General features: G+C 35.8%; 2 protein-coding genes across 2 annotated transcripts in view; both read right to left on the minus strand.

Moving 5' to 3' along the window:
- Positions 1-26560, minus strand: part of LOC136815986 (anaphase-promoting complex subunit 1-like) — a 95433-nt gene that overhangs the window by 23488 nt on the left and 45385 nt on the right. Inside the window, exons 21-25 of the mRNA XM_067072408.1 lie at positions 17809-17900; positions 16931-17037; positions 9877-9915; positions 9102-9187; positions 8791-8837 (exon numbers count right to left, since the gene is read on the minus strand). Coding sequence (XP_066928509.1) covers positions 8791-8837; positions 9102-9187; positions 9877-9915; positions 16931-17037; positions 17809-17900 — 371 coding nt within the window. The remainder of the gene's footprint in view (positions 1-8790; positions 8838-9101; positions 9188-9876; positions 9916-16930; positions 17038-17808; positions 17901-26560) is intronic.
- LOC136815943 (golgin subfamily A member 6-like protein 25) lies at positions 24283-25352 on the minus strand. Its single transcript, XM_067072371.1, has one exon. It carries the CDS (start codon positions 25285-25287, stop codon positions 24490-24492), a length of 798 nt encoding a protein of 265 aa, XP_066928472.1. The 5' UTR covers positions 25288-25352; the 3' UTR covers positions 24283-24489.

Here is a 26560-nt window from a genome sequence, read left to right on the forward strand (position 1 = left end):
TGTAATTATTGACTTTCCAAGATATAAAGGTCCAGTTTGGAATGAAAATCACCCGACTTGGGTTCCAATCACATCAAATGTTGTTAATTGTGAAAATGTTAAAAAATGCTGTAAACGTACTGGATTTCCATTGATTACTGGTTACGCCATCACCATTGCTAAATCACAAGGTATGACTATCGGACCCAACCAACAAGTCAAAAATGTTATAATTAAATTATCTCCTGAAACTAGGATGGAACAATTGAACTGTGGAACATCATACACGGCATTTTCACGTGTTACACAGGATGAAGATTGGTGCTTAGCAGAACCTGTTCCTTTTGAACGTTTGGAATATCTTAATAGGAACCCACAACTTAAACTCAGGAAAGAAGAAGAAAAGAGACTACAAAACCTTTCAGTAACAACTGTTTCACAAAATACATGCTCTGTTGAACAATACTTAGAACTACTCAAAGAAGTTGATTCTTTTTGTGATGATGGTATAAATGATGCTGATTGTGCAGACCCTTCTTGCTCTAGATGTTTGATTCATAAGCATCAGTTATAAATGATAGAAAACATTAGTTACGAACAGTAGTATAAAATGTTAAAGAAAAGTGATGATACGAATGATAATGTGGAAATTGTGTAATAGTTTTGCAATAACGAATATGTGAGACTTATGTAACTTGTTATTGGAGTTGGGCATTTATGTTAATGCATGTCTGGAAGGGTGGTAGGGAGGACCAGACACAATGAGTGTATGTTCCACTCGCATTTCATGAAATGACTCCATCTGATATGTTAAGCAGATGTACTATATATACCACACTTTTGAATGTTGATGTTATGTGTGGAAGTAACATTCATGCAATCTGATAAATTGTAGTCAAATTGCTGATGAATGTGAAAATTATCGAGTGTATGTTCCACTCGCATTTCATGAAATGACTCCATCTGATATGTTAAGCAGATGTACTATATATACCACACTTTTGAATGTTGATGTTATGTGTGGAAGTAACATTCATGCAATCTGATAAATTGTAGTCAAATTGCTGATGAATGTGAAAATTATCGAGTGTATGTTCCACTCGCATTTCATGAAATCACTCCATCTGATATGTTAAGCAGATGTACTATATATACCACACTTTTGAATGTTGATGTTATGTGTGGAAGTAATAGTCATGCAATAATCTTATACATGTATCATTATTGTATTATTTAAAGTTAATTTATTTTATTTTTCAGCAAAATACTAAAATGAAAGTCGAAAAAAGGTTTAATAAGTTTCGTTGCGAAAACAACCCCAAAGCTTCAACCCAGCAGACAGACTTTGTGGTCAATGTAGAGCGTCAAGTGAGAGAGGAAATGGAGAGACAGATTAAGGAAGTGAAGGAAAAACACGAGAGGGAAATAGCTAGGTTGAGGGCAAGGATTGGAGAAGAACAGGAAGAAGAAATAGAAGATGAAAATGAAGATGAAAATGCAGATGAAGAGGAAGACATACTTTTGGAGGAAGACTCGCCACCAACAGATGTAAGCTTTAACAGTCATCTTTAACCTATTGCCAAAATGATCATTTTCTCAACATTTATATTGTATTGTCATTCACCGATATTGTCATATCTTTTTAAAACGATAATTCAACTTCAACTATGAATACAACTTCTGTTTTACAATTTTGTAAGAACCGACTTTAAATGATAACGAATTCTAATACTTTAGACTTCGAAAATAAAAGATACTTAAAAAGCAAGGAGGTTTCGTTAACCTGTATAGAAAGTATTGTTCGTCAACGAAAATCCTAAACCAAATAATTTTCTCCTTAACAAAATTTATATTTTAGGAACTTACACGCGAAGCCTTCAAGTTGTATAGGGTCACTCACCCAGGGCCGCAATCCGATAACGCGTACAAAAAATGGAAAAGTCTCGGCGGAGAAGATGCCCCGTGGTTTGTTTGGCATGTGGGGAAGCGTGGCAGGGGTAGAGCAAGAGGACGGGGAGGCAGAGGGGGTAGAGCGAGAGGACGGGGAGGCAGAGGGGTAAGCGTTTTGAGTAGGTTAGGAAGGAGTGATCGGGGTAGAGGGAATGTGGGTAGAGCTGACAGGGGTGGTAGTATTGGTAAGAAGGTATGGGATAGGGACTTTGGCGGGAGGGTTGTTTTCAATTTTCAGGTTGAGAAGGGTGGTGTTGGTATTAATCATCTATGATAGCTGATTGGTAGTATGTATAAATCAATTCACCAAGACTGTTCATTGCATGCATAACACAACCACGGCGAAACTTTCATCTGATTAGCTGATTAATATATAACACCCCTTTTAACAACCTGAAAATTATATATTGTGTTATATCGTTCATTTTCTTCCATGGGCGTCGTTGTAGTGTTTAGACTTTCATAGATAGCTGTAAGTTCTTCAGAATAGTACCAAAGATCCATACATTTTATATTAAGGTAGGCAAATTTCATATGTACTGCTTTGAAACATTATCTTTACCACTCTTATTCTAAATACCCCTGTTTCACAAACCGGGTGGGAAACCCACCCCACTGGAAAATGTAGCCAAAATGTTGTTCACAATGGGAAAAATACCATACAGTTTCAGCTCCACTGGGAAATTTTTATTATGTCATCCCCATGCAATCTAAGAAAATGCATAACACTAGAATGTTTAGCTTGGAGAAATAGTGGAGAAAACTTCGACTTCCACTTCCACTTCCACTGGGGTTGTGAGACAGGGGTGTTTCAAAATCACTACATATCTTAAGTCTAATCTTTAAACTTTTCTTCTTGATGGTTAAACAGTTTAGTATCTTTTCAGGGGGGAGTTTAACAATAGTTTTTACAAATTGCATATTTTATAGTCTCCTGTGCAAGGTTTACACAGGTAAAGAAGTAGCTTTAGTCTTCTTATTGGTTTTATTATATAGTCTGCTGTGCAAGGTTTACACAGTTATAGAAATAGCTTTATTATATAGTCTCCTGTGCAAGGTTTACACAGGTATGTATAAATAATTTCGCATAACACTGAAAGAAACTTATTTTATTAAGAGTACTCATGTACTCATGTACTTGAACTGTTTTTGAACTTTTTGAATACTTTTGAAGCGTATTAGGTTTACTTTATGAAGGTAGTTATAGTTCATCGTATATTTTTGGATCTCTTATGATTAAACTTACAATGCTGGGCAAAAGGTTTGTAGACTTCTATGATTTTTCATTTAGTGTGATGTTACAATCAAAATGGTGATGAGAAAGGACAGTATTGAAAATCGGTCACTATTACACGTTACGAAAATTGGGTTGTATTATTAATTATCTTGAAATGAATGATTGCTTTCTTTTTAATACAAATTTTCCCTATGTAGTGATAATATCAATATCCAGCCGTCTCCGCTCCACAACCGTGAAGAAAAACCTTACTGGTTTGATCCTACTACCTGAAGGTGACTTTCGCGGGAACTAATTTTCGGCAAAAAGAGGGTGTTTACCGCGAAAATCAGTTCCCGCTAAAATTAGTTCCCTTAAGGTATTAAAGACTTACCCAATTTACATTTCAGTTGACGCTATCGAGTATTGGATGCTTTCATCTGTTGGAAAATCGTAATGGATTCGTAATTCAAACCTGTCAGTAATTAGACACGGCAAAGAAGAGAAACAGCGGTAAGATGAAACTATTCAATCCATTATTTTGGGAATATTAGCACTGGCTTACAAAACTTTGCCCCCCCTCCCCACCCCTACGAACAAATCCATCTTAAATATAATAATTGCTCATTTAATGTGAGGAAATATCAAATGATGGAATGGAGGTCCACGCTGGAGACGATTCGCAACCAGAAAAACCCTCGAAAACAGAGATTCTATATGTCTCTGGGCCGAACCCAAATGTTGACCCACCAAACCTAGATCCCATAAAGTTTGGAGATGGAAAATTTATCCCTGTCACAGAAAGTTTTTGCTACCTCGGTTCGTTCTTATCGAGAGACACAGATGACGAGATTGATGTTGTATCAAGATTAAATCGTGGAAGTAATGCTTTTGGCGCCCTTAGATCGTGTATTTTTGCTAATTCTCGTGTCTCACCAAAAGTTAAGGCAGTCGTATATGAGACTCTTATTCTTTCTATTGTTTTATACGGCTCGGAAACGTGGAGTCTTACCGAAAGATTGTTTGATTTATTGAGATTATTTCATCGTAGATGCGTACGAGCAATGTCTCGCGTAAACCTGTTACATGTTCGAAAACACAGAATATCTACAGAAAGTTTATTTGAGAGACTTGGTTTAAAATCTATTGATTGTTATATCACTCGACGCCAATTGGCATGGGCTGGCCATGTTGCAAGAATGAGCTTTGATCGTTTGCCACGCAAAATGCTTTCTTGTTGGGTTGTATCTAAACGTCCAAAAGGTGCCCCAAAATTTACATATGGAAGGGGTCTGTTTAAATCTTTGAAAAAGTCTAATGTTCCCAATGATAATTGGTTTGATCTGGCTAATGATAAATTATGGTGGAATTGTATGCTTTGTGATCTGGACTTTTAGTCTTTCTGGTATATAATATTGTTCTTTTTTTTTTATTTGTCAACCATAGCGCAATGATTTCCTAGGGATTATATATATACTTTTTTATATATTTTTTCTAGGCCGATTCCCACTGCATGGGACGGATTACTCTCTCTCTCTCTAATATCAAATGAATCGTTGTCACTCCTCTTTTTTTGTCAGCCGTTTATTTCCAAGAACTCATTAGGTTGTTATTTTTTTCTATTTCAGAAATTTCTTCCCATCGTTATAGAAGACTACCAAGACCTAGAAGTTTATTTTTTACAAAGAAATCATTAATATATGCTATATGAATATTTTTGTATCGGCGTTATCTATTATTATATGATGTAAATACATTGCTTAACCTATTCAATGATTCATCGGTCCTTGTTACCAAACTGCTCTAACGATTAGTTTAACAAATGAGATTAAGGAGAATTGAAATTAGCTTTTACGATTAACGACTTTCCCAAAAGAATGTTCTGGCTGCACCTTATTGGAAAATTTCCAAGCAACACACGAAAATTTCTTCCCTTAAATAAAAAGGTGTCAAAAATATATTTGCCTTTCCGTATCGAAAGGTCTAGATGTCGAATATTAAATAAGAGTGACACTTCTCGAATCGAACAGATGCCATTTCTGCATTATTTATACACTCAATTGTTCTTAGAAAAAAGCAAAGAATGCACTCACCCCTGTTTCAGTGACCCGGTGGCTTTTGTAATTTCACCGTGGATTACATTTTTGCGGAACGACCGTTTTGAGGGCGCGAAGCGCCCGAATAGGGAGTGTAGCATCCTTTCTCTAGATCTGCGCGTGGCGTAAAAAATCTGTATATGTACGAAAATTTCTGAAAATGAGCCGGTGGGATGGCGAAATATCGACTTTGCTTCGTGTTGGATGGGGTTTAAATTAGTTTAGCACTATTTGAAGTATTTATTTCATAAATTAGTTATTTTAATAGAATATAATCTATTTTTTGAGTATTATAATGTAAGATCTTTTATGAAAATTGCAACTTTTGTACAAATAATAGTAATAGTACCAAAACTTTATCTCCTTTGCTTTTTTCCCGCTTCTTCCAGATGTCTGGGCCCAGTCTTTTTTTCTGCGTTTCTTTTTCAAAACAACAAAGATGGCCCTGAAAACCAACAAATCTCTTCGGTTTTTGTTGAGGTGCATGCATTAACTTTTGGACTGATTATGGCCCATTGAAAGGTAAATCTTCATTTTTTTTCACCTTTATAGTTTCAACTACCTTTGGAATGTTACATTAGCACTTTTTCTTTGTGTTGACTTTTTTGTATTAAATTGTTTAAATTTTAAATTAAAATCATCTCACAAAACAAAATGTTTTTTTCTCGGCCATGTGTTTCATGGATATCATATGGCCATGTTTTCTTTCCACAGGCTTATTTTTATGGGTCGTGTGTTTATTCCATTTTACTCTAACTATAATTATTTTCATCTCTTCTGACTTCAGGGTTCAGGTGAAGGAGCTTGCTTGATTGATGTGATGGGTGACTTTTAACTACCGATCGACCGACTGGCTGAATCAGCAGTGTTTCAGAGTTTTGGTGGGTGAACGTGCACAACAAAGAAGCAGCATAAAACCAAAATATACATAGCATTATGACTGTATTATGAACAGATTGGAATTGATGGAGGATAATAAAATGGTCCTATAAATTGTGCCAGTTCCATGTTATTCCGTGCAATGTTTACGAGACAAAAGAGAAGACTGTACTGGAAAGCAGAATCAAAATGATAATTACTAGTTGCTATTTTCGTCATTGACAGTTACATCAAAATGCCTCGAAAATGTCAATATGAAAATTGCGTAATCAGAGAACGTATGTCTCGCTCATTATAAAAAGGCCGAGACAAACTTTCAATAATTGGATTGTAACATCGAGTTAAGTCTCTTTTGTTAAGTCACCAGGGGGTAAATAAAACAGACCTTGATACATTTATCGTTCATTTCAACTTGACAATTCGTTTAAAACTCAGCCTCCTAAATATTTGGGGTAGGTAAAATATGTACAAAGAAATTCATACTTTTCCAACCCGGCAAATCTTTAAAAAAGAAGCGAACAATGAAATATAATTACCCTTTCCAAATAAACCTCTTCGGTGGCGAGCGTGGTCTACTCTGACGTAATTGTAAAATTTATGTGATGGGAGTTTTACATAGTAATGTAATGTTGTTTGGGGAATTGTGAAGTTCTCTGGAATTGCGATTGCATTTATTCAGGTTGATTTTTTATGACTTCTAATGGTACTTTTTCTGACGAGTTTGATTACTCTGTTCTCACACTTATGTCTTTTATTTTCGCGTCCTTTTCCGTGATTAATTTTATTTATATTTTTAAAGACAGGTAAGAAGGCATATTGATGTAACTGATTGAAGATTTCTTCAATATTTATTCGATAATGGAATCATTTTGATTTGGCTTGATTGATTGTTGATTCCATTATCGCTTGCTGACTCTCAAGAGATTTTTGTTTAACATTGGAGCTTGATCATCATCAATTAGAATAATGCCGATTTATATTTGTACGATAAAGTGATAACAAAAGCATGATTGATGACTTTAGCCCAAAAGACAACTTAAATGATAAAAGTACCTATATGTTACTTTTGATGCTAGCTCGAATATATTTTCAAACAAGATATCTTTCACAAAAAAGTGTTTTTTACTGGCGAATAAACTTATATTTTCATAAACTCTTTGACGTGAGATTGTAGATAACGCTTGTTATTATTACCGCCTAATAAATAGTAATGGCATTACTTTAATATACTTATATGAATTATAGAAGTTTTTGGATTTTATTTTGCAAGGCAAGGTTCTTGAAAAAATTAGTTTGGACTGGTTTGGATTGATTTTATAAATGAAACATTGGGAACATCTTTTTGCCGAACACACAATATCGCAAAAATAGACTCACAAAAAGACAAAATTTCATCACGCAAAAAATCTCACTAGTCTTGATAAGTTATTGGAAATTATTGCTAGGCTGCTGATTCCTTTTCGGTAAATTGATACTACATTTGAAGTGAATGATATCATAAAGAGGTAGCACATTTTGAGAGATTGTATACTAGGTTCTAATGGCTGAAAAGCTCAAGATCATCTTTCAAACTACGCACTATTTTCTTTTAAATTTTGAAGGGAAATGTATAATATAATTTTTGAATTGTTGATAAATTTGTCTTTGTAAAAGTTTTATAGAGAGCTAAGTAATTGTTTCAAAAAGTCACAAAAAGATTGGATAAAAGTCTTTCAATTTATTCAGATAAACTACCAGCCTAAAGCCTCACTCTTTTTTATAAGAACCAGTAAATTTTTTTTTTTAAAGGTTTGGCTGTCTTTTTTTGCACTTTGAGCCTGAAATTGTTTTTGAATTGCTCAAAACCCGGCGTGTTTAATTTTTGAGTCTCGTATTGTTCTTATAAAATTCTTATAAAAAAGAAAGAGTTGAGTTGGAAAACATTATCAATAAAAGTTTGACTTATAAAAAAAATTTGTTAGTGTCGAAATTTCTTCGCTTTGCGAAAACGGAACGGTCGTTCCGCAACCCCTTTTATGTTGATTCTTTGTAAATCCATTATAAGTTCTCGGGGATGGCACTAGGTTTGCGTGATAATGTGCCGCCCGCGATTTTTGGCGGGCCCTTAGAGGGACCGAAACGGACACTTAAAGCTGATTAAAGCTAAAGGGACTTAAATCGAGGAAAAACCCACATTTTAGTGTTTTCATTACTTCTATGACCATTTTACTTAAAATTTAGGCTTTTCAGGGTCACACTTTGGAATTTGAGCTGTTTTTACCGTGTTTTTTTTTGTTTTTGTTTTTTGCCATTCTTTATGAAATTTGTCGTTTTTGTAAACTTTTAGTAATGCAGGATTTTTTTAGATAGACACCCTCCATGACCCTATAAATATTTTTTGCTTGCAACTTGCGAATCGAGTGACCTGCCTGGAACGCTTCGCAATTCTTATACATATACGCTAGTTTCTGAAAAAATGCACATTCCTTAGAGACTTTGGTGATTTTTTTCTGTTTTCATAACCCTTTCCACTTAGGAGGATGAAAAAATCTGACTCTTATCAAAAGCTAATACCCACAGCAACATTTCTGGACTGTGAAATGTGTTCTAACGGGGGAACCATCCACAAAAACCTACTGTACCTGCTGTTTAAGCATCAGAATAACGAATGTAAAAATCAAGAAAAAGTACCTTCTTTTAGCATGATATTAATGATGGTGTCAACTAATAATTCTTTGCTGAAATAGATAAAAGAAAAGTAATGCAATGAAACTGTTGGCATAGTCTTCCATTTTGTAGATTTTGATGATGATAGATATCAATCACTCACTGTGAGGAAGGTATTGTACAACACAACAGTAACTTGATTACGTTGAAACCAGATCGCAAGATCGCAAAACTCTTTCATAAAGATTGGCAAGGATAAATTGATGGTGAAGGAAATACAATGAAAATTCATTTAAAATCATATTTTAAACCAATCAAACATATATAAATCATACCCAGCCAATTTCAATTGTTCTAGCATCTCTTCAGGGTCTGATGAGCTTGATGTACTTTGAGTGTATTTTGAAATCGCTGCAAATATCTTAAAAATTAAATAAAAAATAATTTTGACCAGAAACTTTAAAATTGAAAGTGACAACCATTATGATGGCAAAACAAATTAGACTGTGATGTACCGTGCAAAAAATTTCGTAGCTCTTTGACGTAATGATGTGGCACTTTTGAGTCCGAGTGTTAAGGTATAAAAAAGTGTACGGTTGTACTAGTTTTCCAAATCATCGAATGGTTGAAAGAATTAGTGTTTTAGCAAATATGGCAGTATCTTTTTACCACTTTACACAGCGAAAAAGGTTTTGTACGGATTTCCATTGTTTTGTTTTAGGAACTAGACATCTTTTAACGGTTTAATTATCGCAATTTTCAATACCACAAATGTATTATTTTCAAACTTAGAATTAGTGATGTCATTTAGCAGTTATGTTAGTGGTGACATTCCCTAACAAAGCATGGTACAAGTAAATGTAACAATGCTTCGTGAAATTTTATTCGCTCCCTTATTCAATGAAAATCCAATACCCCTTGAAGATCGAATTAAAGAGCGTTAACAGTAGGACGCTCTCTAAGGGGAATTGGATTTTCGTTGAATAAGGGAGCTTATCGAATAAAGGAGCGTCGTTTATGAGAGATTCTTGTTGACGGTAACTTTAAATTTTTCATCGAATAAGGGAGCCTATCGAATAGTAGAACGTCGAATTAGAGAGCATAACAAACCTTCAATAACACTGTCGAATATTTCATCCTGTGTGAATGCTGAAAAAGAAGGAAGAGAAAAATTAAAAATCAATTAAGACTGGGGTCGTTTATTTGCGTTATACAGTAAAACAGGTCAGCAGATATTCTTTTTAATGATATAGGATGAAGACGCGCCTCTATGCTGACAAAGCAAAATATTGACAAAAAAATGTGCTCGCGCGGCGCGGTAGGTGGAAAAAGTTGTTCTTTCTTTTGTTAAAAAATGTTGTGTAAGCAAATGGTAGGAGATACGTCAATTGGTGTCCTTTAACAAAGCCGAGTCACCATTTCAAGTTTGCAAGCTAAAAAAGGCTTATATATATTGCTGGTTATTTAGATTATTCAATAGCCGACGCAAAATCAGACGGAAGATTTCATTTCATTTGAAGATCTGTCATCATATTGTCGACTAGTTAGTGCGAATTGTTGATCATGAACTGCACATTTGGATTTACAAATAGCCCACTTATCTTAAAAATGGATTCTATTGCACAATGGAAAAAGAATTGGAACTTGTAAAATACAACTGTAGCAACCACATACCAAGCAAAAACTTGAGCTGTAGAATTAGAGTGAGTTTCGAAGTCATATTATTGTAATTTTAACAGGAGAAGGAAATAACGTTTTAATTTTTCATTATTCCACGTGGTAGCATGATCAGCTAACGTCGAGTGTTTTATAGGTAGGAAGGCAAAATTCCACAAAGGTTAAACTGTTTTAAATTTATTGGCAAGTGGGTTTTTAATGATCGTTTTGTAAAGCATTTTCTACTGCTTGAAGTCTTGTGATTTACGTTGTGAAAGCTATTAATGAAGTTGACCACAATTTTTGGTAATTAAAAACATCTTTAAATGATATCCGATGGTCATGATGAGTATGAGAACAAAAGATATTAAAATCTAGTTAAAGAATTCGATTGGACAATTGGACAAATTGTCATTCTTGTGTTATAACTAAAGACACATCTTAGAACTAACTTTTTTTGGTGGAAACTCACAAATTAGTATATGTAGATTCCAAAATCAAAAAGTTTCCACGATATTATCGTGCAAGTAACGAGTAATTGGCGATTTTTTGCGTTTCCAGGCAAAATTGCAAGGCCTGGAAATTCATGATTTTTGGGGGGTCTTCAAATTAAAAAAAAACCTATATCACATGATAGAGCTCTTCAAACTGAGCAAAAAAGTGTATTACACCAAAGTCCCAACTTCTCTAGATCAAAAGTTATGGGCCTATTTGTGGTCAAAAAGGTGTTTAATTTTGCATAAATTAATGCAGATTGTGGGGAAATTCCCTGTTTTCCATCAGTTTTTTACCACAAATAGGCCAATAAATTTTGATCTAGAGAAGTTGGGACTTTGGTGTAATACACTTTTTTGCTCAGTTTGAAGAGCTCTATCATGTGATATAGGTCTTTTTTAAATTTTAAGACCCCCCAAAAATCAATTTTGCCTGGAAACGCAAAAAATCGCCAATTACTCGTTACTTGCACGATAATATCGTGGAAACTTTTTGACTTTGGAATCTACATATACTAATTCGCGAGTTTCCACCAAAAAAAGTTAGTTCTAAGATGTGTGTCACGAAATGAAACATTTATCGACCTCAGCAGCGGGACAACAATGGCACCTTGAAAAATTCCTAATAAACTCTTAAAATTTAAGTATAAAGCAACTAAATCGCACTGTTTTTGTATTTCACCAGCCCAGCAAGACTACTTTGTGGTACTTAATATACTGTTCTAGGTTCATTTAGCAAATAAGGGAGAAACTTTGAAAAAAACTTGAAAACCTCTATTACTCTAATGTCTTCATAACTCGAGACTCCACTGTACATTTCAAGGATTTGGATAGGCAGGGTGACCTTGATTGCACTTAAGAATAATGAAAGTGTTCAAAAATCCACAAGGTACTTCAAGTTGACGTTTTGCTTCTGAAGTAAAAGTCTTAATGAATATTTTTGCTCAAATTTTTCTCCAATGCAAATCTTCAGAAAAAAGGGAAGTCTCAACTAAAAAAAACTTAATATAGTGCTGTAGTGTATTGTCGTTGAAGTTGAACCAAACGAAATGTAGCGGAAAATACAAGATTGTAAAATTTGACCAATTAATTGAGTGATTTTTCTTTCATTAATCAAACCCAACCCCTTAGATAAACTAATTTGTACCAGCTTGCTTGTTATTTTATAATGAAGGCACATGGAAACAAAGTTGTTGCAAAATCCTACCCATCCAGAAAGTTACTAAAATAACTTAGCTAAAGGTTTGAATATCATGAAATTTCCATTTGACCCAACTAATTTTTATGCTTATACACAAAATACAAATTCTAAATCTAATTCTTCAATGGATAAAAAGAACTAATTTTTCTTCGTTTTTCAGGAAAAAGCACTCGAGACCAAAGGACGTTGAGATGAACAAAACACAAGATGATGACACCGCAAAGGCCAACGGTGACCAAAAAGACAACCATCCTTTTCAAGAAACTACAGTGAAATTGACGAAACCGACAATCATAACATCAAAAAAGAGATCCCTTCAGTAAAGGTTACACAGGACATACAGGCCCTCTCACAGCCCGATGACCAAGATTCTCTTTATGAAGCAATGACCGAGGCTACGACTCCAAAAATCACGTCCACGAAACGACATAACCAGACATCTGAACGGTATCAGATGAAATTGACATTGAAGCTATGCGTCGGTTATCAAGATCGAATAGTATGTCTTTGATTAATAGCCGTTCAAGACCAACCACCCCTACAATCGAAGGTGCAATCAACAGGGTAGAATACTATGAAGCAATGGGCGATTTTGCTCAGAACCAAAAGCCAGTCACCAAGTCACTATCCATGCCTCCAGCTCGACGACAAGTCAGTGAGCCGTACAAAGAACCGATTTATTCTGAAGTAAACACGTATGATAGGTCACTATCTGTACCAGCGGCTAAACACCAGAGATCGTGCAGTCTAGACGGTCGACAATCTATACCGAAAGATCTGTTAGAGAAGAAGAGAATGAGCTTACCGCCAAACCGCCCACCAAACCGCCCCGTCGAAGCAGTCTCAAAAGCAACATTATTAGCAGTGAGAGTGGAGGAGGAATCATATACTCACAAACATACGAATCAACAAACAGCCTGAGGAGTCTTGACAGCTGTGACGGTGACTACATCATACCTTCTTCTCGACCAAGTAAAAAAAGAGCCCCACCCAAACCTTTGCGAACAAGCACCGAGAATTTGTATTGCGTACCGAAGAAATTCGATCGGTCGCAGTCGCAAAAACACTTCCGAACTGATGATAAATCACAATTGATATTGAACATGGAGAAACAACCAACCCGATCACGATCCGAAAAACCGATTCGGGCGACCAAAAGCTCCCCACCAACTGTTGTACAAGATTACGAAAATTTCGGGTTCGACAAAGAATTTGACAACGGTGAACAGAGGAGGAAGAGGAGGTAAACCTTCCCTTGGCACAGGGAATAGGCCCTAACTTAACTTAGGGTTCACAGCGCTATGAAAAATAAAAAAGTATAGTAAAAACGAAAACATTAAGTGCAAAATAATATAGCCTATTTAAAGTTATAAATAATTTTTCTCCATTCAACACGATCAAGAGCTTTCCCATACCATTCACATTTCAAAACATCGACTTTCTTTAAACTTTTGTAAATACCACGACCATAGGTAAAATCAGGCGCTCCGCGAGGGCGCTTTTCATTAACCCAACACGTTAACATTTTACGAGGAAGACGGTCAGAAGACATTCGAGCAACATGTCCTAGCCAACGAAGTTGCCGGCGTATGACATAAATGTCAATAGCGAGTAATCCAGTTCGATTTAAGAGATCTGTAGTGGATATCCTATGGATTCTCGTATGTTTCAAATTCAAACGACACATGGTACGAACACATCTCGCATGAAATCCACGTAACTTTCGAAAAGTAGCTTCGGTCAAACACCAATGCTCAGCTCCATACAATAAGATTGCCAGTATAAGAGATTCATAGACTGACTTTTTGACACCAAACGAAATACTTGTTGAGGTAAATATACAATTTTTCAAGGCACCAAATGCATTACTAGCAGCCTTGATTCTCGATTCAACATCTAACATATCTCTACAATCGGTAGTGAGCATGGAACCCAAATAACAAAAACTTTTAACAATTGGTATGAATGTTTCATCACTAATTCTAACATCGGTTAAGTCAGAATTATCGAACGATGCTGGGTCGGCGTAAACACGATTAGGAGCAGCGACAAATAAGATTTCTGATTTTGAACTCTTTTCCTGAGTACCAACGTATACTACCAATAACGGTAAATATATTTCGACAGATTCTCTGGAGGTGAATAGGACTCCAGTGTCATCGGCGTACTCTGAATCAGGTAAAGCGAACTGTTCACAATTTTTAGTTGAAGGGTTTCGACCAGTTAGAGTGTCATCCATTTTGGTACAAAAGATGGAAACTTCCCTCGGGTGAGTAGTTCGCCACGTTATCATAACAGCAGCGAGGTAGAAGATAAAAAGAAGTGGCCCCAATATGTCACCCTGCTTAACACCGATGATACTATCGATTCTTTTGGTAATATCGTTAACGACAAACTTTACTTCAACATTGGCATGGAGAGGTTTCAAAAGCCGAATTAACTCTGCAGGTACACCAAAGATGTCCAAAACTTCCCAGAGTAGCTCACGTGGCACTCGGTCGAAGGCCTTGACAAGATCGAGAAAGAGGATCCAGGTTTCCAAGCCGTGTTCCCTTCTTTTATTCATGGCCATCTTAACTGTAAAGATGCCATCGACACACCCTCGGCCTGGACGGAATCCACATTGGGGTTCATGATCGAGTGACTCGACAATCGGGCTGAGCCTGTTATGAAGTATGATCGCAATGATTTTATAGGCTGACTCAAGAAGCATGATGCCACGGTAATTGCGGACAGCTTTTCGTATCTCCTCACCATCTGGGTGATAATCAAGATTTTCAACAGTTTATTTAGAAACAAGTGAACTCAATACTGAGGCGTCAAAATCAGGTTGCCGTTCATAAAGTTGTTGAAAATGACTTTGGAAAACAGTGGCATTTTCTTCAGGCGTTGTTCATAACTGTCCATTTGGTTTTTTCATAGCTCGTTCATTACTAGTTTTAACTTTAGTCAAACCAGATTTTAGTTTATTTACAGTGTCCCAAAAACGTTTCGTACCTCCTTTAGTGACGTTATTCAATTCGTTGCAGTGAGATACGATCCATTCATTCTTTGCTTTTGAGACTGCGTTTTTGAGGCTTTTGCGTGCAGTGTGTAATCTTTGAGTAGTTGAACGAAGAGGTCGGTTGATTTTTCTCATCAAGGCCTTATTTCTTTGTTCGATAAGAGGTAAAAGTTTATTTTGTGCGGCTTGAAACCAGCCAGGGGAGGGTTTTTTGGCTCTGGGTAGCATTTCATGCGATACTTTCATGATTGCGTCAGCAGCCTTGCTGTAGGAATTATCAATAGAAGTGTTCTCATCATATAAGTTTTTAACCTTGGCACAAAAAGGATTTCTTTCGGAGACGATTTTGAGTCTGGTATAATCGAGTTTAACTAAACGTTCTCTCGGTGAAGATTTCTTCTTTAGTCGAACAATGAAACGTAATATACACTTAATCGCAGTGTGGTCTGAATCGATAAGTGGTAAGGTAACACCTGCATCCATTACATGTTTGAAGTTCTCTTTCTTGGTAATAAAGTGGTCGATCTGATGCTTCATTTTCGAGCGGGGATGGATCCAGGTAGCATAGTTGTTTTTTTGAAAACAACGGTGAACATACGCATAATAATAATTCGACAAGGAAAAATGGTAATCATAATATTACTGAGAAAATAGATAATTAGTACGTCATACAGACCAGCTATGACGGTTTAGATTATCATGGAGATAACGAAGTGTATACCAGAATGGATGGTGATGTTGAAGGGCAAAATACGAACAGAGAAAGTTCAGTTTATGAGATTGTTTACAGATGATTTTGTTTTTGACAAACGAACGAACGACGGGATGTGAATTAAGAAAATGGTGATTATCAATATTATGTTGCGAAGAGGGCCGGGCAAAGAAAATTATCAACACGGAAAATTAATAGTTTCCAATTTTTAAAAATTTCGCTCGGATAACTCTTGAATCATCATATGACATAATTGGAGTAAAATGATGTTTGGAAAATGAGATTGATAAGGATGATACATACATACAGCCGCATGAAGCCATTTTTTAGTAGTCCATGTACTATAGGAGCTTTTTGGAGTGAAATTTTCTAATTCTAGATAAATACATTTGATTGCAATGATGATATACATTAAAAGACTATTAGTCAGTATTCTAATGATTAATGTGATCATTAAAATTTTGGCTAGATGACAACGTTGCAAAAAATAGAACGAATTGATTTGTGTTTCTATAGGAGAAAGTTAATGACTACAACCACAGTTTTCGATTGAAAGAAACTTTTTTATGATTTCCAAATAAGAGAGGTTCAAAAGGAATATTTTTTTTTGTAATTATATTTCGAGTTAATTGTAACCAGTCAGTTGCCTTGGGCTAATTGTTAAGATATTGTAAATAGCACTATTAATGAAATACGGTAATAAAAAGCCACTGTTTCGAATCGATTTCCATGAATTGATGTAAACTTGAACTAAGCAGAGGGCGATAAAATTATTAATTGATCTAGCCTTGATCTGGGGTGGGGGTTCTTGACCCAGGAAGGAAGGTAATGACCTTGGTGACCGACGGGGACATGCCACGTCAGACACAAATTCGACGAAATACGGACCCTGATCGAAAATATTTGAACCGTATTACGCAAAATTTGGACCGTACCGGGTGTAAAATTTCAGTCTTTTTCAAAAATGACCATGGCCAAGTTTTAGAATGACCAAAAAGTACCCCCCCCTGTGTGAAGTCATTAATGATGTTACTGAAATGTATTTAGATTCCATCACGTGACGCTATATATACAGCTTTTAGTAAGAGAGTATATACCTTGGGTGGTGGTTCGTCCATGTTATTATTATTGAAAATATCCAAGGCGTGGTTGATAAGACTGAAACCTTTAATCTGCTGACACTTCTCTGATATGCTACTGAATTCTAAAACACGAGAAAAGAAAACGAGAGTAAAATTCTGCCATTTCATCTACTTTAACCATTGTATAAAATAAGATAAGGGGATGATGAAAAATTCAGCAACGACATTTTAATTATTCCCAAAGGAATGGACGAGTCAGTTTTTGTTCAAAAACGAGATGACAATCAAGTACATTTCTCACTGTGAGGACAATTCAAGAGCCTACACGTTTTTTTAATAAGAGATTTTCGAAGCCTTCGGATGTTGTAAACTAAAAATGTTCTTAGCATGTTGTTATTTTCAGTATCTAGAGTATTTTTGTCCTTTCCTAAGAAAATAAGTGATTTGAAGTCCGCAAAGCCTTTAATAAAGTCTCTTAACTTGTTTTTATTATTTTGATCATCGAAGCCTTTCACGTTTGGCGGAGGAGCGGAATCGGCCCTTTTTTCGGACGGAGTGGCGGAATTTGGCGAAAATTTAGACGGAATTACGGAAATTGGGTTCTCTGACGGAGACGGAAAATTAGGCAATTTTAGTGCGGAAAAACGGATTTTAGCAAAAAAAATTGCGGAATTTCGGAATTGGTAACAGATATTCCAAATTTGCGGAATTTTTGACAAAAATATTGAATTTCAAAGGAATTTTCGGTGACGGAATTTTGGTTCAATTTAAGACGGTTTGACGGAAATTGGAGAAAAAATTGGCGGAATTGCGGAATCGGGTACCCCCTGAAACCCACCCCCCCCTTATGTTTTTTTATAGTTTGTTCTTATAGAAAAATCTACAAATTTTACCTTCTTTTAAATTGTAAACTGTATTAGCTTTGGACTTGATGCAAGGGAAATCTGTTTCGTAAATCTTCACGTGTGATGATAAGGAGAAAACCCTGTGTGAAAAAAAGAAGAGACAAGTGAACGATTGCCTTCAGTCAAGGTAATGTAACTACCGGGTGACCCATAGTCCATCATACTAGGCTAATGGTGGATTTAAGACAATAGAGCATAACTAAGTCGGAAACATGCAAAGGAGTGCAACTCTCGTTAACCCTTTAACTGCCGTTCGTATTTTTTAAGGTTCGACCTATTTGCCACGAAAAATAAGAAGGTTCGACCTATTTGCCAAATGTCGGCATATGCCGACAAAAGCGACCACAAAGCTGACCATCACATTTAGCTTTATTTTCTGAAAAATATCAGAAATATATGTGTTTACTTTGAGTTGAAATATGTATAATTATGAAAAACATCTTGGAAATATATATTTTAATTATTCAACTGTGCGATTTATTGAAATCTAGTTCAAAATCACACTTTCAATAAGCTTAAAAAAACCTCTGGCAAATAGGTCGAGACCTCTCTTGTGGCATATGCCGACAGCGGCACTGAAAGGGTTAAAAAACAATGAAGTAACAATTACAAATATGAATTCTTGAGTGTTTTAACAAAAATACGCCAAAATATTAGCATATAATATAAAAATATAAAACCACAGTATATCCTACAGTATATATTATATATAAAAAAATATATTAGCATTTAAAGACATGTAAAGTTTTTTTTGGAAGTATCTTCATCTCTTCATCGACAGGGTCTAAAACCCCCTATGCTAAACGACTAACTTGATACGACAAAAATAATGGATTGTACAGATTGTAAACTGTATTTTATACAAACTGCTATTATCCCGCAAAAATTATCGTATTATCATATAACAGCCATATCACTGTATTATAAGGGTTATAAATGAAAAATTAAAAGGGCTTGATAGCTGTGTCTGCATAATAGCGAGTTCATGTATCTCCGTTTTTTCAACGACGGATACGGTAGGTGTCTAATTTGTGTACATCCTGACTGACCGAGGACGACGGTAAATCAGTACTTTTACCGTGCTCGATTTTGCGGGTCAGAACTACGGGTTATCCCAAATCGCTTCAGGCACGTTCTCAAAATTGAAAATACATAAAACTCACTGATGTTGACATAATATAAAGTATGTACACAAAATGTAAATCCAATCCCAGTCCAACTCCGTCGTAAATAACCCCCCTCTCTCTCCACCAAAACAACACTTTTGTAAGTTACAAGAAGCGAAGTTTTGTAGCAATAAACACCTTTATGATCAGACAAAAATAAATGAAAGATTGATAGGTAGGAAATCTTCCCTTTCTCAATTTTTTTACAGCTCAAATTGCATTTAAAAGTGATATTATTTCTTTTAGTTAAAATTTTTAACTGCCAGAAATGTTCTTGGATGTTTGTTATCCGTAAATTTCAAGATGAAATTTACATTCAAACCCCGGGGGGGGGGGGGCACTTAGGCAAAAATAGGTACGGGGACGTGCCGCTGGTCAGGGTATCTTTTTCAGTGTTGCAGAATTACTGACAGGGTATCTAAAAATACAAAATCCTGATCTGACAGGGGTGCAATTTCATGATGTGTGTCTGACAGGGTCTATTTTTGCCGTTTTTGCATGTAGGGTTCTTTTGCAAATCGTTTTGACGCGGCGGTGAGCAGACCCCTGCGAGGGGCAAACAGCTTTTTGCAAATACTTATTGCACAGCCAACACAGGTGCTTTGCTGCTGTTATCTCGCACCACTCGCCTGCCATTGCACCTTCTTAAAGGGATCGAGGCTAATTTCAAAGATACCTCTATTGAACTATTTAGAATAAAATGTTCAGCTGAATAGTGGTACTAACAACATTGTTTCCAGATTTTGATTCAGATTTTTTATTTCAACTGTTATGTTTTGTTTCTTCCCATATCGTTGAGACATTCCGCTGTAGGCTTAGAACAGCTGTAGAACAGAACAATACTCTTGACTCTTCTGTATTAGTCTCATTGACATCCTCTCGTCCTCTTTGTAAAAGCGTCGTTTTAAAGCTTATACTTGCAAAATAGTCCCTTTCAAACCTAGACTTCATCAGTTCAGATTTTGAGAACCTTACCGTAGGATCACATAAGATTCCGATTCCTGCTATAACAACATTCCATTTGCCACTTGAATACAGATGATAGTTAGTTCCGACTAGTTGAAAACAATGAAACAAGTTGGCCGATTATAAAAATAATCAAAACATTACTTCTTTTTTGCGTTTTATGATTTGCCAGCTTGGATTAATTCACTTTTTTCTGCCGGTATGCCCGGGAAAACTAGCGGAATGATCCCGGAAAAGCGCCAGTAATGCTAGAGCGGGAATCGGAATCTTATGTGATCCTACGGTAATCTTGGAAACGGATATCTGAAATTTATCTACGTTCATTATTACGTTTTTGAAACTTTAACGTTCTATTTGTTCTTGTACATCTATAATATAATATTGTATGACCTTTCTAGCTTTGAAACACATTTTGTGGAAGTAGAGAGTGATTATTTTGAATAATATTAAAGATATGTTTACTTTGTAATTTCATAACTCTTGTCGTCGATTCTTTTGGTCGGTTTTCCAGGTATTGAGGTTTAATGTTTATGCAATGTAGTTTTTTAGCCTGGAAATGTTGATATCACGTTATACTTTACGAAAAACGCGAAAAACGTGTATAAAGAGTAGGTTTTTAACATAGAATCTGACAGGGTAGGTTTTTCAAGGTAGAATCTGACAGGGCATAGGTTTTTCACAGTAGAATCTGACAGGGTAGGTTTTTCATCGAATTTTTCTTCTGACAGGGTCGATTTTTCATCAAATTTCATTTCTGACAGGATCGACTTTTGAAACTCCAGCGGCACGTCCCCGTCGGTCGTCAAGGTCAGTGCCCCCCCCCGGGATTCAAACAAAACAATTCATTAAAAAAAACATAGTAAAAGGCCAAGGGTAATATACACACTGAGTATATCAATGTAATAGCATTCACGATAGAGACGGCTTTTTTGTTACGTTTACATCTCCGGATTTCGATCTCATTTTCAATTGTAAAATTTCTGGATTGATTGATAAAGATTCTTCTAGACCAAACATTAAGAAGCGTTACTAAGGTCACCACCAAAATCATTGAGAATCCCGTAAAAAGCCAATTGATAATGTATAGTGTCCGAGAAGTGAAGGTTGGTGCATAGGTAAAAAAAGCGAATAAAGTTATCAGAATCATGAGTAAATTCCATGCAACCAAGATCATACAGATAGTTTTGTTAGATACCGAGTAGAATGGTTTTCGTATTGCAAGATTTCGTAGGAAACAAATAAGAACAAAGGTTCCAAGACCTAAACCAAATGTGTATATAATGAAAGCCATACCGAAACTAGCTGTCGTACAGTTTCTGGCTGATGTTAAGTCAAGGATAACAAAATAAGGTGTAAAAAATCCCGTTGCAGCATCAGTTTTGGAAAGAAAAATGTAAAGTTTTTGAGAGATTGTCAATTTCTTGTTTGTTTTTCTTAATCAAACGATTAAAGTGATGTTCTCAAGAGTCGAGAACAAGAGAATAAAAGCACAAACGACGAGGCGGATGTAGAGCGTTCTCCAATCGATACCTTCTTGGTCATCTTGTTGTCTTTGCCGTTGAATGATGGTACTGAGTGAATGAGTTTGATGCAAAATACACTTCATTTCGAAGATGATATTTTTTCTCCAATAATTCTGTCATTGAAGACAAGACAAGAACTGTAAGATTTTATTTAGCCCTTTCATCAAAGAAAACTAAGCAATTGTTGAACAACGTGCCCGAATGACCATTACATGATATTATGATGGAGTTTCCTATCGCAAAAAATATTTTCAAGAGTTCTTCCCCTTGGAAGGCCGAAATTAATCTTTTGAGAGAAAATGAGAAAACGGGACGAGATGGAGTTTTTACAAGCTCTTATTTGATTTGGTTGGTCGTTAACCAGTAATAAAACAATTTTGCTACTTTTTCTAAAGAACGCGTCATTTTTATTACTTCAAATGACCAAATATTTAAGTATCTTATAAAAACTCCATCTCATCTGGAGAAAACACAAACAATTTCATTTCTCGAAAAACTTTGACCCAACCAACGATGTAAAAATAATAGATAACCAACTTGCCTTGATTTTCAAAAAACATCCGTGCTATGGTTGTAAAAATATTAATGACATTTTGCATCGTAAAAAGTGCAATTAAATAAAAACTTGCTTCATTTGCAACCTTCTATTGGACAGAATCGATCACGTGATGTATATTTTTCCAAAATTTGGGTTAGAAAAAGTGTATTTTCCTATAGGCAGCCTCACAGAAGGAATTTTTTAATTAGATATTATTGTTCTATAAATATTCATCTGTTTATTTTGTATCAGGCAACCTTCATGCACTTTTCATTCGTGAGATATCGCACTTCAAATCACACATATATTTTTCAGATAACATCATTTTATGAGCGTTTATTTATCCAGATGAAGATTAAGTGGTATCAGGCCGATCCGTAGTCAATTTGTCTAAAGATTGGTACCTTTCTCTTTTGAAAAAAATTCTAAAATTTGCAGTAAATAACAATTCAAATTTTCTATCAATTCAGTGGATGTCAAAAAGTGTGTCAAAATCTAGCTAAAAGCATAACACGCACTGCACACAGAGCTATTTAAAGGAGTGCTCATTTCAATAGGAAAACAATGGTTGTTCTCTTGGGAGAAGTGCCTTCTAGAGGTAGTTGGTTATCTATTATTTTTACATCGTTGACCCAACTTTAACATCGTCTAATGAAAAATATCATTGTTTCTCAACAAAAAAAATGCTACTTCTAAATTAAATTTTTGCACCTGCAGACAAAACCCAAGCAAATGAAATTCCTAAAATCCCAAAAACAAATTAATTAAATTTGTTAGTCTACAGACTTTCTAACCGTCAAAACCTTTGCCAAAAAACAACAACAACAAAATTCGCTGATTTGTTAGGTTATTTTGGGGTTTTTCCTTTATTTTTGATAGGTTAGCGAACTGAAAATTAACCCCGGTGAATTCTTCGTAGGCCTATAGTGTATTGATTAGCGTGAATATGTGCTTGAGGCGGCGAACCGAATTTCTATACCAGCAAACTGTAATTTTTTCGCGTTATTCGCCGTTCGCCGGGCCTGAAAATACAAGCAACGCCACAAGCACTGCATCTGTCCTTTAGACAAGAAACAAAATAGCCTATTGAGAAAGAAGTCTCTTGTAGGGAAGTTTATTTCTGCTCTTGGGAATAATTAGTTTAATACCAAGATACGTATAAACAAGCAGGTCTGCAATTCAAATAGCGGTAAAAATTCAATGAGAAATACTGAATTGATATTCTGCAAGGGACTCTCGAGTCAATTGAAATTTCAAATGCTCGACTTTCTCAATGGCTATGTTTTAACTAGGGCCCACACTCCTGGCTATTTTGCAAGAGCACCTTCAAAACTAGCCTGTCAGACGAAAACCGCTTTTTTATCGCGATTTAACAAAGAAAAAATTTGGTTTGTGGGAAGGTACTGGCTACTTCAAAACATAATTTCTAGGCAAATTGGAAAACATATTAAACAATGAAAGTAACTATAGATATAGGTCTCTCAGGCTAGTATTAGCTCCTTTTATTCTAAATACTCTCTATGATTCGAATTTCCTGGCATTTTTTATCCGATCATCAGATGATGCCCTCCTGATGAAATCACTGGGAATTGTGGTAGAAAGTCCTGTTTGGAGTTCGAATTAGCGAGAGTTACAATAGTTTTTGTCCTACTAGCCCGGGGTCCACTTAAAGCTTTTTGATAGACTGGATGGCGTGATTAAGTGGCCCGGTAGTATTTGGTAATGTGCTTTTGCTTAGGCGGTCTGTAAAACAGTCCGCCAGATTTTAGTTGTTTTTGGAAGATAAAAACAGTATGAAACAATGTTTTTATTTGAGAATAAGGGATTGCAAATCTGTTATTGATGTTTGTTTCTCATTTTTGATTATATCTTTCAACTCCAAGTAGTTTTTTTATTATTTGGATTTTAAACGTTCTTTTTCAAAATGGGAACCTCGTCAAATGCTCCTAGTCTACTTCACTAGACTCAGCGTCATCAAAAATCATCAAAAAGCAAAGTTCAGCCAGAAGTAGACTATAGTCTATTGCCCTACAAACAAAATAATCAATGGTTTTATTATTGCAGAGAAAAATCCGAGAAAAAGGCTCATAGTATTCTTAAGGATCTCAGCCCCTCAGGAAAACAATGGGCTATGTCATATTATCCTTGGTTTCGAGAGTAAAACTCCAACTAGGCCTAAAAACCTGGAGCCGTCTATTGTGTAGACTAAAAATCAGTAGAAGACACCAAAAGATTTTAATTTATTTTTGTAATTTTCTTTCTTTGGATGGAAAACTAAAAGATTATACAAAAGCTATTGACGACGGGCTCGTTGTTTCCGTCCGCTCTTTTGATGTTCTCAGAGCTCAAAAATCTTGAAGACGGACTAGGTGTTGTTTCCATCTTTTGCTTCACAGGTTGTACCGGGTTTCAGCTTGACCGATAGCAGGGTTCTAGATGGTGTTCATCCTGACCTGACATCAATTTTTCCGCAAACTCAAATCAAGCGTTCGTTCGATTCAGCTTCAAGGTGTGCTTCAATGCCGGAGATGATGTTGCTCTCGAACAAAGCCCTGATGCTTTTCACTAACTCCTGGCTTTGGCTGGGGCGATGAAAGCTGGAGAAAACACGGGATTGAAATTTTCCGTGTTGGTGCATCTCTAATGCTTCGAGCTTGAGGAACCTTTTACTTTCACGTTCTTGGAATCGAGATTTGAAGTCTTCATACATTTTGATTGTGTTTTGTTGTTGGAACACGGTCACATTCACTTCGTGGATCAACTTGGCGGTTTTGGCTGATTTTATTTCAGCGGCTATTTGAGTTTTCTTGAGGCCTTGGACCTGTTGCGAGAGCTCCTTGTTGATGAATGAATTTTGCTTAACGAAGTCAGCTTGTTGGTCAACACGAGATTCCAACAATTGAATCTTCTGATCAGCTTGGTCTAATTCGTTTAACATTTCGACGCTCAATGCCTTCACTTTGTTAACGCGTTCTTCTTGCTTTTGACATTCTTGTGTCGCTTCGACAATCTTTCGTTCACTTTCTTCCTGTTTCTGTTCCAAGTTACTCGCTTTTTGAGCTTGTTTTTGAAGTTTTTCCTCCAAAACTTCCACGTGGTTTTGACTTTCTGTAAACTTCTGTGTCATTTCGGCAAGTTGTTTGCGCAAGTCTTCAATGGTTGTTTGTTGGTCTTCATTGACCAATTTCAATTTTTTGTTTTGATCTACTTCATGTAGATACATCAAACGATATTCCTCAGAGGAATTACTACGATAATCTGCAAAATTTCTCATTGTTAAATGATATTTTGACGAAAATATAGATAAAATTCACAAAATTGACTTCTGCCACACTTGACAAAAGTTTAAAAAGCGAATGGATAGTAAAATATTATTTGACGTCAGTTTTATCGAAAATTTATTTCGTGACGTCAATTTTTCACGTCAATTAGCATGAACAAGCCGGTTTTTGTCGTCGCGAACGTCCGGTAAAGTAATGCTTACTGAAATAAATTTTTTTGAGGAAGATATTAATCGGGGGAGTGAGAAGCATAAGAAAAGTAAAAGGTACTTTCTCCTTCAAAATGCCCTTAAAGGTAAAAGGTTGCAAAACTCACAAAATTTATTCCAACACCGCTAAATATTACAAAAGTCTCTTCATTTCAAAGGACCAAATTTGATAATCCCGTAACACATACCCATCATCCTGCAAACTCCCCCGGCAATTTACAATACGGGTACGGATAGTCATCTCTCTAAGACCCACTGATTTGTATCGCTAGGCTCTTGAAGGGCAAAAAGGGTGTAAGACCTAACCTTTGCCAGCCCACAGCTTTGCTATCAATTTGCGTTATAAGCGTGACAGACAAAGAATTTCCAAGAAAACACAACGGTGATTAAAATGTTTCTAAATAATCTAACCAAAACCACAAGTCGCTTGACGTCATTAGGTTGACAGCTTCCTTACTTTAATAATCTCAAATTAAGTTGTAAAGTAAATTTGTTAAGAAACCACGGTTTAATTATCAAGAAGTTATCAAAGAAAGACACGACCAACTACAATCAGTGACAAAATACTTGGCACAAAAGGGAAATTCACCGGGGTATTTTGAAACCACAATCGATTTGTAAGTGCTCTAAAGTAGGTTCGAAGGGTAGAGTTTTAATTTGAGTTACGACCTAAGGATCTGAGGATCCAAAAGTTCAAAAATGGTCCGGTAGGGCTTGAAATATAGCCTAGAAACCAATAAATCCCTCCCAGATCGAAATAATCAATGAAATCAAGTTGGAGGCCTAAAAATTGACATTATCGCTCGAACTTCAATTTTCGAAAAATGGTAAATTAGCCAAAAGTGCCAATAAATTATGGCAATGATTGTAGATAAGAAAACAGAAACCTGATAATCGAATGTTTTCAGTAGCCGTGTTGAAATAATCACAGAGAAATCCAATAGGCTTTCCAGAAAAAAACCGTATGTTGAGGAGGTATATTTCCGTTCCAGGGGGGGTAAGGTTTGATATGTGGCGGAATTCCATAGGAAGATACAAAATTCTGTCAAAAATAACT

Source organism: Clytia hemisphaerica, unplaced genomic scaffold (genome assembly GCF_902728285.1).
Source record: "Clytia hemisphaerica strain Z4C2 unplaced genomic scaffold, Clytia hemisphaerica genome assembly, whole genome shotgun sequence".
In the NCBI taxonomy this organism is placed as follows: Eukaryota; Metazoa; Cnidaria; class Hydrozoa; order Leptothecata; family Clytiidae; genus Clytia; species Clytia hemisphaerica.

Coding starts and splice junctions, on each gene's coding strand:
- LOC136815943 (XM_067072371.1), bottom strand. CDS start 25,287: ATGAGAAATTTTGCAGATTATCGTAGTAATTCCTCTGAGGAATATCGT.